Genomic DNA, 15,332 nt, shown 5'->3' with positions numbered 1-15,332 from the left:
CTTTAGCAGAGCCGGCACTGCCCGGGGTGTTTGCCGGCAGCACTGTGGCTCCCCGGAAGGCTCTCTCCAGGTGATTGTGCTGCTTTGCCAGCTGCTCAAGAGTCTCTTCCAGTCGGATACGCTGGTCTCTTTCATACTGTAGTGACTTCTGCCACTTTTTACTATGAGTCTGGGCTAACATGAGGAAATCTCTGCAGGCCTGTACAGAGAAAGTGTTGGTTATGTCACTTTAATTAGTCACACTCGGCATGAAGTCACCTTATTCTGGGAACATGAGAAGGCATATGACAATTAAATACTTCCTGCTCTGTGCTGCAATCAAGGTCAGACTTGGGAAAGAGTGAACACTGCTGTCATAGGTCTCCAATTTTCCTGGTCACGAGGACCAAGCAAATACCAAGTGAGCAGCAAACCCAGACAAGGCATTCGTGGCAGCAGCACAAGGGGTGGGCATGTGAATTGCACCCAGAGGGCTACCAGCTGAAAGATAAAGGGCATGTGTGCCTGACAAGCACTTTCAATAAACCAATAAATTTTCAATAAATTCATATAACCCAAAGCTGAGGACCGAGACACTGAAAAAAGAATATGCACTAACTCAAGAGTAGAAATGTCACTTAGGAAACAATTGATCTTAAAAATTAGAACAACTAGCCAGGCGGTTGTGGTGCACGCCTTTAATCCCCGCACTTGGGAGGCAGAGGCAGAGGCAGAGGCAGAGGCAGAGGCAGAGGCAGAGGCAGAGGCAGAGGCAGAGGCAGAGGCAGAGGCAGAGGCAGAGGCAGATGAATCTCTGTGAGTTTGAGGCCAGCCTGGTCTACAAAGCAAGTCCAGGACAGCCAGAATACACAGAGAAACCCTGTCTCAAGAAAAAAAAAAACAACCAACCAACCTCTACTTGATGAATCAAAGATGGGATGTAAACAAACAAGCCCCACAAATCTGACTGTCTCAGTCTCTTTACTGACTGCTCACGGTTAGGATCAAACCGTAATTACTCGTTACATCACAAAGGGCCCTCCCAAGTATGGCCCCCAAACACCCCAATCCTCCTCTCCCGGCAGACGTTACCTCTCTACCCTACTACACAGCCACGCTGTGTTCACTGGCACATAGCTTTCTTCCAGCCCTAACAGCTTAGGCATATGCTACTCACTCTGCCTGCACTGCTCTTCCCTCTCCCCTCTCTCTAAGAAAGGGGACAAATGGTACCTCTTGACACCCACTCTCCTAAGAAGCCGATTGTTTCTCCCATCTCCTTACCAGTTTCAGCATACTTCCACCTAACACACGCACAGCAGTATCATGACTGAGTTTCTATCTCTCCAGAGGGATCACAAGCAACTTTAAAACTCATTTTACAGCTTATTTGTATACAGGTCTCCAGCTCCTTAACACATAGTAGGAGCCTCATAAAGTTTGCTTAATAAATAAATGAAGGAAGGAACCAATGTAAGCTTAAAAGTGTATTCCCTGTTACAGAGAAACTAAAAGGTTCTATTAGAATGTCTGCTCCCATGGTTTCAACAATTGCTTACAGGTCCACCAGGCTACTAAATCAGTGATTCCAAATTGGACTGTCTGCGTTTCAGACCAGAATATCCAAGTGCCTATTCAATGGCTCTAAGTAACTTCAAAATCAGTGGGTCTCACGCTTGACTCACCACATTCTCGTGCTGCCTCTTGTTTCTTCCTTTGAGTTTCTCCAGCCCACAGCAGTTCCAGAGCCTTTCAAGCTGCTCAAGCCTATGGGGAGTCTCTTTTAGTTTTTGCTTCCTTCCTCGCATCCAATATCAAGTCCTAGTGACTCTACCGTAATATTCTGGAGTCTGTAATCTCTTTCCAGCCCTCCAGAGTGGAGGCAGTGGAGCACACATCTGGAATTGGGTTGGTTGGCTTCAAATCACAGCTCTTTCCTGCTATCTAGTGAGGACTGTGCTTCACATACTTTGTCTGTAAATGAACAAATACCAACACAGAGACCACCTCAGAGCCGTCACTCTTCACACAGAGCTCTCACTAAGCCAGGAGTCATACAACTTGCTTTCCTGACACTGGCCTCAGCCTCTTCTGTCACTAAGCCCACTCATCTGAATCTGCACTGGCCCAAATCTTCACTCGAGCCTCAGCTCCAGCAGTCACCAGCAGCTCCCAGCTCTGAGGAGAACTGTCCACACATGCCACATTTCTACTCCCACCGATTCCTCTTCCTCATTCTCTTTTAATAATGCTGATAATAGTTAAAATGTAGCAAGAACCCCTGGGCACAGTAGTGTCCATCCTTGATCTCAGCACGAGGGCGGCAGAGGCAGACAGACCTCTGTGAGTTCGAGGCCAGCCTGGCTTATATTGCAAGTTCTAGGGCAGGCAGAGCTACACAGAAAAATCTTGTCTCAAACATCACAATAAAATAAAAATGTATCAAGGGTCAGTTGTACAGCCAGGCACTTTGCTGAGCATTTCAAATACATGACCTAAAGTTTTTCAACAACACTGTGAAAGAGCTACTAGTTTCCACACATTTACAGACAAGAAACAGGTCAGAGAACAGGTAGGGTTCCCTGGGTTATGCAGACAAGAAGAACACAGTTGGAGTCCAAGTCCCAAGTCCATACTGCCTTCTTTCTAGGAAGACTTTCATACTCCCATTTAGTTCAAGTGTTAGCTTCTTTAGCCTTCCTAGTATACACTGAACTCCCACAATATGCTGCCTACATCTATTCTGACAGGCATGTAGCTGCTCACATTGGCTTTGAACTCTTGTTCCTCCTACCTATGCCTCCAGAGTGCTGAGATTATAGACATGTGTCACCATACTTGGCTTATTTTTAGTATGCATACTGCATTTAAAGCCCTGCTGTTATAACCACACAAGGATAAAAAGTGCAGTTTGGGCAACAACAAGATGATGACAGGGACACAGGCAGTGGACAAGAAAGCAAAGTGGAAGAGAGCAGCTTACGTTTATCAAGTTGTTGGATTGAGCCCAGGGCCTGGAGCATGCTAGGCCTACCACTCTACCACACAGCTACAGTCCCCTCCTGAAAGCTGTCTCTAACTTCCAAGAGATCATTCCTAACATAACCTAGAACCTGGGGATAAATAATTTCCGAAAAACAAAGATGAGCAGTTTCTTTTTTCTTTTTTTCCTCTCTCTCTCTCTTTTTGGTTTTTTTGTTGTTGTTGTTGTTTGTTTGTTTGTTTGTTGTTGTTGGGGTTTTGTTTTTGTTTTTGAGACAGGGTTTCTCTACAGACCTGGCTGTCCTGGACATCCTTTTGTAGACCAGGCTGGCCTCGAACTCACAGATACAGCTGCCTCTGCCTCCCAAGTGCTGGGATTAAGGGCGTGTGCCACCATGCCTGGCCAGATGAGCAACTTCTAAGAGAAAGGCTAAAGAAGGTTTTGGTTTTATAAAGCAGGAGTGTTTTATTTAGAAGAACACTGTCAGGTAGGCACAATGGCACATGCCTCTAATCCCAACACTTTGGGAGGCAGAGGCAGGCAGATCTTTGTGAGTTTAAGGCCAGCCTGATCTACAAAGTGAGTCCAGGATAGCCAATGCTACACAGAGAAACCCTGGGGGGTGGGGTGAGGGCGGGCGGGGAAGGGGAGAAGACCATCAGAAAGTTGAGTTGAGTGATAACAATTAGAGAACCTGGGTTCCTTTCTCAGCATCTGTAGAGTGGATGGTTTATGACCATCAGCGACTCCATTCCCAGGGATCTGATGCCCTTTTCTGACCTACACAGGCACCCAGAGGTGCACAAAATACTTGTAGTCAAAACACCCATACACATAAAGCACAAAATATAAAGTCTACATATTTACCATGGGTCATTGGTTTGTGGAATTATCAGGTTTCCTGGTCACTGAACACCCGAATCAGCATGGACCTGCTGGTGGCTAACCTTCCTTAAATCCCTAAGATAAATTCGTTTGTCTTCTTTCTGGCTGGGGTGAATCAGAGCCCTGAAGGTGTTTAACACTTAAAATCAAGGGTAAGATATTAAAATAAAAGTTAACACAACTGCCACCACTTAACAAGGACGCAAACTGAGAAAACTGGTCACCAGCATCACAGGAGACCAGCTCTTCTCAGTCATTCCCTGCACAAAGAAAATCCGGCACTTTACCCATTTAATTAGACGAGGGAGATGCTCAGAAAAACCGTTTCTCACAGAATACTTGGCTCACTTATGAAATGTCCTTCAGCGTTTTTATGTGCAAGGGAGCGAAAACAACCTGTCAGGTGAGAATCAGTTAGCAGGAGAGGAAAAACAGCATTGTAAAACCTGGTGTACCTTTCATACCCAGAAATACATCACTAAGGCCAGCGAACTGTGCATTTATCCAGTCTTCTAGTGCCACGTGGAGCATTCCAGAACCAAAGGCTAACTAACAGTGAACTAGTGCTTGAGCCAGGCCTTGCTCGCCACAGCAGTCTGAATGCAGGGTGCCTTAGCCATGCAGGGTCTGACTCCAAGGAGAGAGGAAGAGAAAGAACACACCAGTGCAAAAGATTCAAGAGGATCTTTCAGCTCTGACCAATTTGGTTAGGAAAAAAAGAGCAAAGAAGCAAAACCACAAATGAAGGACGTTCAGGACCCAACTAATAGCACCCCAGATACCCTACAACTCAGGCAAAGAAGGCTGCACCACTGGACTCTGCACCACTTCCTGGCTGGTGCAATGTCCTTCTGACCCTTGAGCTGAGCACCTTCCAGCAGGGCAGACAGTCCTGTTTCATGCAACAGACAATAGAACTTAAAGTACCTGATCATCAAAGCAAGACCTGGTATAGTCAGTGCTTTCCCCTAGTTCCAAGAGGTCGGGAAAGCACTACATTTCAGAGAGGAAGTGTCAAAATGCCAGAGGGGTACCATCTTTACTCACATTGATCATGGCATTGGATGTTATCCTAAAGAGTGTGGCTCGTTCGTTGACCTGTTTGATTTTCTCGTTGCTCTCGGCAGGCAGCTTCAGGGACTCCAGCTCACTGAGGGAACGCTGCAGTGCGGTGCCATGCTTAGCTATCAAGTCATTGCACGTGCTCAGGTCCTCCACTTTGCTGGAGAGTGTTCGGAGGGTGTTCTGGAGCTCAGTCTTGTCAGTTTGTGAGACAGACTCTTCATCTCCTGATTCATCTGTAGGGATGCCAAGGGTTAGTTCTGCCTCCAGGATCAGGACTGAAAGTTGGAGACCTATCTGCTCTGCTCCAAGAAAACCATGCTTCACCATGTGCATGTTGAGCAACTGAGCAGCTGAGGGCTGGCCATTCCAGAGGATTCCTCTATTTCAGCCGTTTGTCACATATCAGATATTTACATTAAGATTTAGAACAGCCGGGCGTGGTGGCACACGCCTTTAATTCCAGCACTCGGGAGGCAGAGGCAGGTGGATCGCTGTGAGTTCGAGGCCAGCCTGGTCTACAAAGTGAGTCCAGGATGGCCAAGGCTACACAGAGAAACCCTGTCTCAAAAAACAAAACAAAACAAAACAAACAAACAAACAAAAAAGATTTAGAACAGTAGCAAAATTCCAGTTATGAAATAGCAACAAAAATAATATTATATACGGTTGGGGGTCACCACAACATGAGGAACTTCATAGCATTAGGAAGGTTGAGAACCACTGCTCTACAGCATGGCCCATGGCCTACACTATACAGATTTGAGACACATCATAAAGATACAGTCTCAAGTCCCACCCCTAGAAATTTAGATTCAGATGCTGAGAGTCAAGGCCTGGGAACCTGCATTTATCTTTAAAAATTGCTTGTAATTATATGTATATGTCTGGGGTAGGGTACGTGGACTACTTGTGTGCATGTGCATGTCAGAGAACAATTTTTGAAGTCAGTTCTCTCATTCCACTACACAGATCTTAGAAATAGAATTCAGGTGGTCAGGCTTGGCAGCAAGTGCCTTCACCAGCTAAGCCATCTCACTGGGCCCAAACCTGTGTTTCTAATTGCAGCCAGTGTGGTTCCTAATGTACGCTGGAGTTTAAGATCCACTGATGGAGAGGATATTATGGCAAACTGAATGGCTCTTAGAAATAGGAACATACAACTCAGTCTTCCAAGTCTTTTTTGAGGCAGCTTCCCATGAAGCTCAGGTTAGCTTTGAACTCCTACATAGCCCAGGATGACCTTGAACTCTTGATCCTCATGTTTCCACTTCCTGAAAGGTACAACCACCACACCTAGCTTATGCAGTTCTGGAAATCAAAGGCTTCATGCGTAACAGGCAAGCACTCTTACCAATTGAACTTCAATGAGCTTTTAAACATAAGCTTGAAGATTCCAATAGAATCCAAACTAATGATTATTGTCAATCCACCATTACCTTTAGGGTGGGTTGAGAATTGTAGAGCAACTTCTAGAGATGGGTAACTTTATCCATTTAATTAGATGAGGGGAGAAGCTCTGTAAAATTGTTTCTCACAGTACTCATATCACTTTCAGTGTTTTTATATGCAAGAGTGCTAAAACAACCTTTATCCACCAAATCCATCATTATCTTTAGGGTGCCAGGCCCTCTGCAAAATAGATTGAGAAATGCCAAGTAGTTTCTTTCAAAGCTCTATTAATTTTTTTTTCTCTGAAGGAGAGCTAAACTTCATGATGAACTTATTTGGCCCTAGAACCACTCTAAAAGCAAAACAAGATAGCTCTCAAATCACAAATCAAGTAGGACTCTCCCTACCTCTCACCATCAGCCTTGGACTGAACAGTTTCTCACTATAGACTGTTTTTCCAGCAGTGTCACTCCTTTGTGGAGCTAACATCAGTATTCAAATTAAACAAAAGGAACAAGAAAAGACCTGTCCTCTCTGCTGGACAGAGGCAGGGGCCAAGATCAAAACATAACCTGTCACAACAAAATGGAAAAAGCAATGAAGTTTCCTTTCATGGTTTAATAGATATTAGACACAGCATGGAAAATGATGGAAGCTAAGCAAGTGGCAAGCAAAAGCCAAGCTGACCATCTCAGTTCTCTGCCAGTGAGCAAGCTCAGTATGACTATCAGTATCTTGAGGGCAAATCCTATCATTTTCTTTACGGGGGAGGGGGGAACTCATTAGAAAAAAAAAGATTCAATTTTACTACTTTAAACTGTGTGCATGCCCTTATTGGTCAGAGGCAGCTGATCCTCTTGAGCTGGCCACACAGGTGCTTGTAAGCTTCCTGACACGAGTGCTGAGAACTGAAATCCATCCTCCACAAGAACACGATGCACTCCTAACCACTGAGCCATCTCTCCAACCCTGATAAAACTGTTTCTGGGTCATCTATCAAGACTGTTACAACTTTAACAAATAAACTAGAAGCCAGGCCTGAAATTCCCGCACTTGAGAGGTGGAGGCGGAAGAATCAGGAGTTCAAGGTCATCTTAAACTATAGACAGAGGGAAGAAAAATGTGCATACGTCCAAACTATGAGTTGTAAGTTTCCTAATATTGAGCTACTAAAGTAACTGTGTCTCAAATATTTAAGAAAGTCAACTGACATTAAAAACAAAAGCATAAGAGGCTAGAGAGATAGCTCAGCAGTTAAGAACACTGGCTGCACTTCAGAGGACCCAGGTTCAATTCCCAGCACTCACACTGACTGTTCATAACTGTCAGCAACTCGAGTTCCAAGTGTTCTGACACCCTCACACAGACATACACGTAGACAAAAAACCAATGCATGTAAAATAAAAATAAATATTAAAAATTAAACAAATAAAACACCAAAAGGACAGCCAGGTACCAGGCATAGTGGAGAATGTCTTTAGTCCTACACTCAGGAAGCAGAAGCAAGAGGATGGTGTTCCAGGCCACCCAGCACTATCAGTAAGACCCTGAATCAGAAAAGATTTTTAATGTGGTTTTTGTTTGGTTTGGTTGTTTTATTTTTTAAGGTTAATTAATTAATTTATGTATTTATTTATTATGTCTACAGGTTTTTGCCTGCATGTATACCTGCATGCCAGAAGAGGGCATCATATCTCATTATAGATGGCTGTGAGCCACCATGTGATTGTTGGGAATTGAACTCAGGACCTCTGGAAGAACAGAGAGTGCTCTTAACCTCCGAGTCATCTCTCTAGCCCTAAAAAGAAGTTTTTAAAAGCATAAGTGCTATGTCCTATCTTTAGGACCACGGTTTTTCAATTTCAGCAAGCTGACTCTTTGTTGGAGGACAAGAGTGCTTCTGTGCCTTACAGGAAATTGAGGGGTATCTTTGGCTTCTACTCTCTGATTGTCAATAACACCCCAGCTTCCATTATTTTAACTAAAAATATCTCCAGACATTACCAAATGTCATGTGTGTGTATGTGCAGGACTGAACTCAGTTTAGAACCACTATTCAAGAAAAATAACATACAATGAAAAGCTTGGGATAGCTAAAGCATAGAACATAATCAAAAGATACACTGTGGTCAGAGTTGCAAAAACTCTGTGTTTCCTAGGTCAGTGTTCCTTTGCTGTGTACCTGATTCGGCCAGCATCTTCACAGCCTTGGCCTTGGCCAGTTCCAAGGCTGTCACCCAGCGCTGCCTCTCTACTTCCGAACTGGCCTTCAAGTGGTAGGTCTGAGCACCGCCATTGGAAATGATGAAGTTGCAAGAGTCCTCCACAGTGATGTTGGCTGTGGCGAGGTTGATGGTACCACGGCAGGTGTGTCTCATTTCTGCCTTGGATCTGCCGTACAAGATGAAAAGGCTAAAGAGAAGGGCAGCCGGCATCTGCCCTGCTCTGCTCGTAGTTTTGTTCATAACTCTGAGCACTCTGAAAATTAAGTAGTCTTATGAATCAACAAATTCTTGTTATATTTCCTTTAAACAAGCCTTGGAAATTTAAGCAGTGGGAAATGGCTTTCAGAGACTGTAAGCATTGTTTGTGAGTTACCGCCCCACCGTTCCTCTTAAAATTAGCTTTTAAAAATACAGTCTTGCTGGGCAGGCTGGCAAACACCTGTAATCCCAGCACTTGGGGAGGTAGAGGCAGGAGGATCTCTGTGAGTTCGAGGTCAGTCTGGTATTCAAAGAGAGTCTAGGACAGCCAAGGCTACACAGAGTAACCTGTCTTGAAAAAAAGTCTTTACTGAACTAGAATTGCAGGAAATAGTAATTCAGCAGTTAATTAGGTACAACTGAATGAGTTTTGACAAGTGGATACAATAGTGCAACCACTACCACAACCCAGGTGTGAATAGCCCCTTCACCTCCCAAAGCTCCGTCATGCCCATTTGCAGTCAGAAACTACTTTTTAACTTAGCAAGTTATAAAACACTTAATAACCTTGTGCAACAAAAAATCTTGACACTTTCATTCTCGAAGAATAGCTCCATTTTTATACCGAGCCACCCCCTCACTGTAAAGCAGCCCAAAGGAGAACTGTCATGTCACAGTTAGGGTTATATCGCAGAAGGTTATAAAAGGCAAACTTTAAGTGATTAGACTAATAAATATTGGGTATGGTTCAAATGATAAGGAATAAGAATAACTACCTGGCTGAGACAATAAAGAAAGAATAACCGCACAAGAATCACCAGACATTATAATCTTTCTGAAAATTTTAGTTTCCTAAGTTCCAGACTTTTGTTGGTGGGAACTCCTAAGCCATGCTATTAATAGCCAGGAGAGACTCAGCAGGTCTGCACTCGAGAGGACTGGGTGTAAAAATCTCCCCAATCTCTTCTGACAGTTCTATTAATAAACCGACTTCTGAACTTTACAACACTACTTGGTGACAACAAGCTACGAAGCACTTGACATAAAATATCAAAATTCACATCAAACTCCCAGCACTACTGAGCATACAGAGAAAACTGCTTCACTACACTGGCTATGCCTGGGGACCTTTGAGTTGAAGCTTCAGTGTCCCTGTCCAACTCGGAACACAAAGAGGTCAAAGTCCTTTACTACAGTACAAAGCAGCAGAGCCAGGCAGCCAAACACACCTGGCACATCCAGAATTCCTACATGCCAGAAACGGCACACACCCTTTCCCAGGCACTAAGGGTTAGTGTGTTTGAGAAAGTGTGTTTACTGCCCTTAAGATAGAATCGTCGTTGTTCACTCCATCAGGTGCAACATTTCTTCTTTCTTAAATGTACTAATGAGCAATAAGGGACCACAGGGTGGGGTGAGGGTCTCCAAGGACTGGCCATTTTCCATGGCCTGCACCTGCCACACTGTAACATGAATCCCTGCTTTTTCTATTCTTACCTCCCACCCCCAAGCTTCAGTTACACTATGAATAATGCATACTGAATTACAGACCCACAGCTGAAGGCCAGTTTACCCTTACTTCTTGTCCTTTTACCACAGGCCTGTTTATTGGCACTGTCCACTAACTGCCTCCTAGGATCTGTTGGGTCTCCACCATCTTCACGCACCAAAAAAGTTTTTCAGATAATACACAGACTATAGCTGTTTAACAGAAATCAAGGGACACTGGGAGGGAAGCAGGCTTGAGCAGAGCTCTTAGGCTCAGGCAAACACATCTATGGGTATACATGTGTAGAACAGAGGCAGGAAAGATTCAGAGAGGAAGTTCTTAAGTCATTACACGATTCATGGATATTTTCTGGCTAGAAGGTTCTTGCCTGAAAGGGCCAGATGAAATAACAATTTAATCTCTAGAAGCTGGAAGGAAAACTTACTATTGCCTGCCAGGGGTGCTTTTGAGAGACCTGGGATTCTGTATAAAAAAGTAAGTTATGCTGGCCATGGTGGTGCACGCCTTTAATCCCAGCACTCTAGAGGCAGAGGCAGGGAGATCTCTGTGAGTTTGAGGCCAGCTTGGTCTACAAAGAGAGTCCAGGACAGCCAGAGCTAGAGAAAGAAAGAAAAAAAAGTTATGGGGCATCTAGGTAAAGTATAAGAAAGATAAAGGGAAGGCTTGCTCATGTCTGTTCTTCTCTGTCATCAGAGGATGGAATCTATGAAGGAAAAAGGTATTCTGAAAATGGCACACAGAAAAGACATATGACAATCAAAGGCGGGATGACTAATATAGTAATTCTAGGAAGGTGATGGGGGGGGGGTCACAGCACCCTGTTAGGAATAGTAGACTGCCACTTCAGTAGGAAGGAGGTATGTCACTGAAATTCTGGAGGCGTGGGGTGATGCAGAGATTGAGAAAGTGGACCCTGCTGATTGAGTTCTTTGTCAGCGGGACGATCCTAGTTGACAAGGACAGGCTAATGGCATCTTTTGGTATGTTTTGGAAGGAGTTTGATGTGGAGTCATCTATTGTGAGAAAGAAAGCAAAAGTAGCAACAAATATGCAGAGATAGCAACAGGTAAGGCTTTTGTTTTGGTTTGGTTTTCAACAGGTAAGGCTTTTGTTTTGGTTTGGTTTGGTGTGACCCTGGCTGTCCTGGGCTCCCTTTGTAGACCATGCTGGCCTCAACTCACAGCCTCAAGAGTGCTGTGATTAATGCGTGAGCCATCATGCCCAGCCAGGTAAGTTATTAATATCCAAGGTCAACACTGATCAAGATTTATATTGAACAATCAAGTAGCCTGCAAAGTAAATAATTTAAGAACTTGTCTGGATTAAAAAGATCAAAGAAATTAATTTTTAAAAAGCTTTTCTTTGTGTCTTTTGCCTGCATTTATGTATGTACAGGAACTGCTCTTCTCCAGCCCAAGACCACACAAATTTAAAGCCCTTGGATAATGTACAATTTTTATTTTATGGAGACAGAGTCTCACTACACAGGTCTGGCTGTCCTGGAACTTACTGTGGAGACCAGGATGCTTCAAACTCATAGAGATCTACCTGCCTCTGCCCTTTGCTGGGATTAAAGGCTTGCTATCACCATGCTTAGCCCTTAATGTACAAGTTTTGAAAATGGGGCATCAGTGTTATTAGAGATTTATGAACCAAGTCAGGATATGAATCAACTGAACATTAGAATAATAATCAATTAAAACAAGACATAAGCTTGGATAGATGGAAAAGAAGAAACTCTGGGTCCAACGGAAACTTTAGATGTGTTATAATCTTACACTGAGTTCTAGGTGAGCAGGACAAAGGGTTACATTAAAATTAATTCAGAATATAACAATGCAGATGCTACACCTACTCATAACCACTGCTGCTTACGCATCGAGGATGAGCTATCTGAGGCATCTCTTTGGTTTTGGAGAGATAAGAACGTTCCCACCAACAACCTCCAACTCTTCAAGCTTTCCTTAAGACTAAGAGACAAACCAACTCTGCTCATGAGAAAGTTATTTGTTCACCTTTGAGCCTTTTGACAGCAGGGTGACTACTGGTGAAACTGAGTTCCCGAACTGGATGGCCTTTGGGAAGAGATTTCATTCAGACACGGCATTATTCGAAGCAAATTCCTCTTAAAGGTACACTCGTGTACTTTTCTAATGAAGCACACTGTAACCACACTCTATAAACTGTGTTTTAGGTAATTATCTCTGGATCTACTTGGTTCGTGTAACACTAACCTAGGTTTTAGGTTTTGTTGGTATGAACAGTAGTTTCAAATGTTGATTTCTCCAAGACCCTGGAAGCTCATGCTAAGTCCGCTTCCTTGTCAGGAACATGTCCTACCTCCCAGGGAGATGGGTGATCTATGAGCTCTGACTGAAATGTTGTATGCGAGCCACAATGCACAGCCACTGGCAATGCTTATGACCCATCCCCAAATCACCTCTCAGCACCTCTGTCTAGTAATACAAGCCCCGAAGTGTGATGTGTTATGACCATGTTATGAGTCATGGTAAGTATACAGTTCAAAAACACGCATTCTTCCTTTAATAAAACTTCATCTTAAGTAAAACTAAAAAGAGCACGGAACTGCTGGATAACACAATCATTCACTTGGTAGGAGGTGGGGCAAGCAACAGTAAACGCTATGGTGAAGTACACATTCTGGGCTGTCCAGACGCAGAAAGTAAGTGCATGCTTAGAGAGGTAAAACTGCCTCCCAAAGGCTCCCTGTGTGTGGTGTTCTGATGTCTCAAGGGCAGATATATCAGAAACCTTGAATTTTTGAGACGGGAGCACAAAAAGCTAGGAGTTGGAACTTCCACTGTTAAGTTCCAGGGAGGGACAGTGCCCAGGCTCTGTGCCCCTCCAGCCTCACAACAGTGCCTTACTTGCAGAATTAGCGATTGCACCCACGTGGTAGCAGAAATACAATGGCAGAGCAGATGCTCTCCAAACAATTGCTGACAGGAAAGACCCAGAGATGGAGGCAGATGAGGCACCAGGGACGGGTGACGGCGGGGACGGGAGCCGCTTGTCAAATCAGAAGGTTCTGACTTGTGCAAGCTGTCAACCTGTACAGGTGACAGATAGGGACCCAGGGCGACCTTGGCTGCGAAGCCCGCCGGCGGGGAGTGACAGCGCGGGTCCGTGGGCTGTACTAGGGGAAGCCAGGTGAGCGCGGCGCCCCGGAAGCAGTTACCTGTAGTAGCTCAGGAGCCCGTTGCTCAGCACGAACCATCGCCGCTGGTAGCCTTTGATGTAATTGGTCCATTTGAAGAGCCAGCCCTCTCTAGCCGAGCCCGAGCTCCCGGCGCCCGAACCGCCCGAGCCCGCGGCTGGCGGTGCAGAGCCCGGGCCGCCTGCCGCCACTCCCCCAGCCCCGGGCCCCGGGCCGCCCGCAGCCGCCGCGGCCGTCGCCGCCACCCCGGAGGAGCCGGGCCCCGCGTCCCCGCGTCCGCCGCCGCCGCCTCCCACCGCGGGCGGACCCGCGCCGCCGCCTCCCGGAGCCGCGATGGCTGCCGGGCCCGGCCCCACCACTCCTCTCAGCTCGGTCGCCGCCATGAGCCGCCGCCGCCCGGAGAGACACGACCGGAACCGCCTACGAGCTCCGCCGCCGCCGCCGCCCGGAGCGCCCAACACGGCTAGCGCTTCAGCCGCCGCCGCGCAGCGTCCCCGCCCCGCCAGCCCCGCCGCGGGAAGGAGGGCTCGGCCGCCGGGAAGGAGGGCGGCGATTGGTGCCGCCAAGTGTCATTTGCGGAAGACCCCGCGGACATTGGCATGTCTCTCGGGCCTGTCATGCTACTCCGCCCAGTGAAAAGCTCGGGGTGCGACGCATCCTCCAGGACTGCTTTCGATTAGCTGAAAGGAAAGCCAATCAGGCAGATCTACAAGACCATTGGTGCTTTCCTGAAGTCCACGGATGGTAGAATGCAGAGCGCCCGGCCGGTTTGGCCTCCGATTGGCTAACATTTCCGTCAGTCGTTTCAGTTTATGCTTCTGTCATTGCCACGTCACCCCCGCCCCTCGCTCTGCGCTTCATCCTTTTCCGCCCTTTCGGATTGGTGGTTAATGTCAGCTGCTCAAACCTTTCTACCAATTACTGAACGCATTGAGGTAAATGGGGCAGAGTCCCGACTTCACTTCCTCATTCTTATTTTTTATTGGCTAGTATCTATGTCTTTTACTTGTCGATAGAAAGGCGGGGCTATGATTGGAGATGATTGGTTCTGGAAATTGTCAGTGAAATTTCGCCTGGGCCGGGCGAAATAGCAAATAAATCTGTGGATTCACGAGTGGGCCTTACCCAAGCCTGTTTGCTGCTTTTAGGAAGTGGTGGACCTCTGTAAATGCTCTTAGATGTGGGCGTGTTGTGGGATTCCCTCCTTCTGAATTAAGACTTGCAGATGGTTTCGATAGAGAGAGATGGGTGGCTCCTGGGTGCTCCTAGGAATTCCCTTCTTGTGTCCTACTTCCTGAAGAGCACAGGGAGAGCTTCCTCGGTTGTATCCTGGACCCACGACGCCCCCAACGCCCACCCCATTCCCTTCCCTGCCTTACCCTCTTTCTCTTCATTCTAGATTGTCATACGCTTCTATTAATCCTGACCATCTAGTTGCCGACCTAGTTTCCTGGGAGAATAGATTGCAAACACCTCCCTACTTTTATAGCTCTTTTCCAGATCTAAAGGCCCTTGTTAGGTTTAGTGTGGTAACTACACAAATAATCCACTTGTTTGTTATTTTGTTTGGTACTGGGTGTTGAATGATTAGATTTGGTCAGTTTAATTACAGCCTGTGTTGGGGTCACAAATTCAGTAACTAGTGTAGCATTGGGCTGTTGTAAATTATTATTACAAAAATAACCAAAACCTGTACTTTAGGGAATCCAACACCTGTTATATTTTAGCAGTTCGAGTTTATAATTTCTTCTGTGTGTGTGTGTGTGTGTGTGTGTGTGTGTGTGTGTGTGTGTGTGTGTATACCTATGTACAGGTACTTGTGGATGCCAGAAGAGGGCATAAGAGCCCCTGGGGCTGAAGTTAGTTTATGTAGCCAACCCATAGGGATACTGGATATTGATTTCTTGCCCTCTAGAAGAG

The 15,332-nt window shown here is 45.7% G+C and overlaps 1 protein-coding gene across 2 annotated transcripts in view; it reads right to left on the bottom strand.

The window, feature by feature from the left end:
• The window catches only part of Osbp (oxysterol binding protein), a 31,922-nt gene extending 18,091 nt beyond the window's left edge, over window positions 1–13,831 (bottom strand). For both annotated transcript variants that reach the window (XM_051146175.1, XM_051146176.1), the window contains exons 1-4: window positions 13,434–13,831; window positions 8,484–8,692; window positions 4,895–5,145; window positions 1–199 (exon numbers count right to left, since the gene is read on the bottom strand). In XM_051146175.1, coding sequence (XP_051002132.1) covers window positions 1–199; window positions 4,895–5,145; window positions 8,484–8,692; window positions 13,434–13,795 — 1,021 coding nt within the window. In that variant the 5' untranslated portion in view covers window positions 13,796–13,831. The remainder of the gene's footprint in view (window positions 200–4,894; window positions 5,146–8,483; window positions 8,693–13,433) is intronic.
• Between the last annotated feature and the right edge of the window lie 1,501 nt (window positions 13,832–15,332).

This window comes from Acomys russatus, chromosome 5 (genome assembly GCF_903995435.1).
Source record: "Acomys russatus chromosome 5, mAcoRus1.1, whole genome shotgun sequence".
Lineage (NCBI taxonomy): Eukaryota > Metazoa > Chordata > Mammalia > Rodentia > Muridae > Acomys > Acomys russatus.
This window is presented reverse-complemented; position numbering and strand designations above follow the sequence as displayed.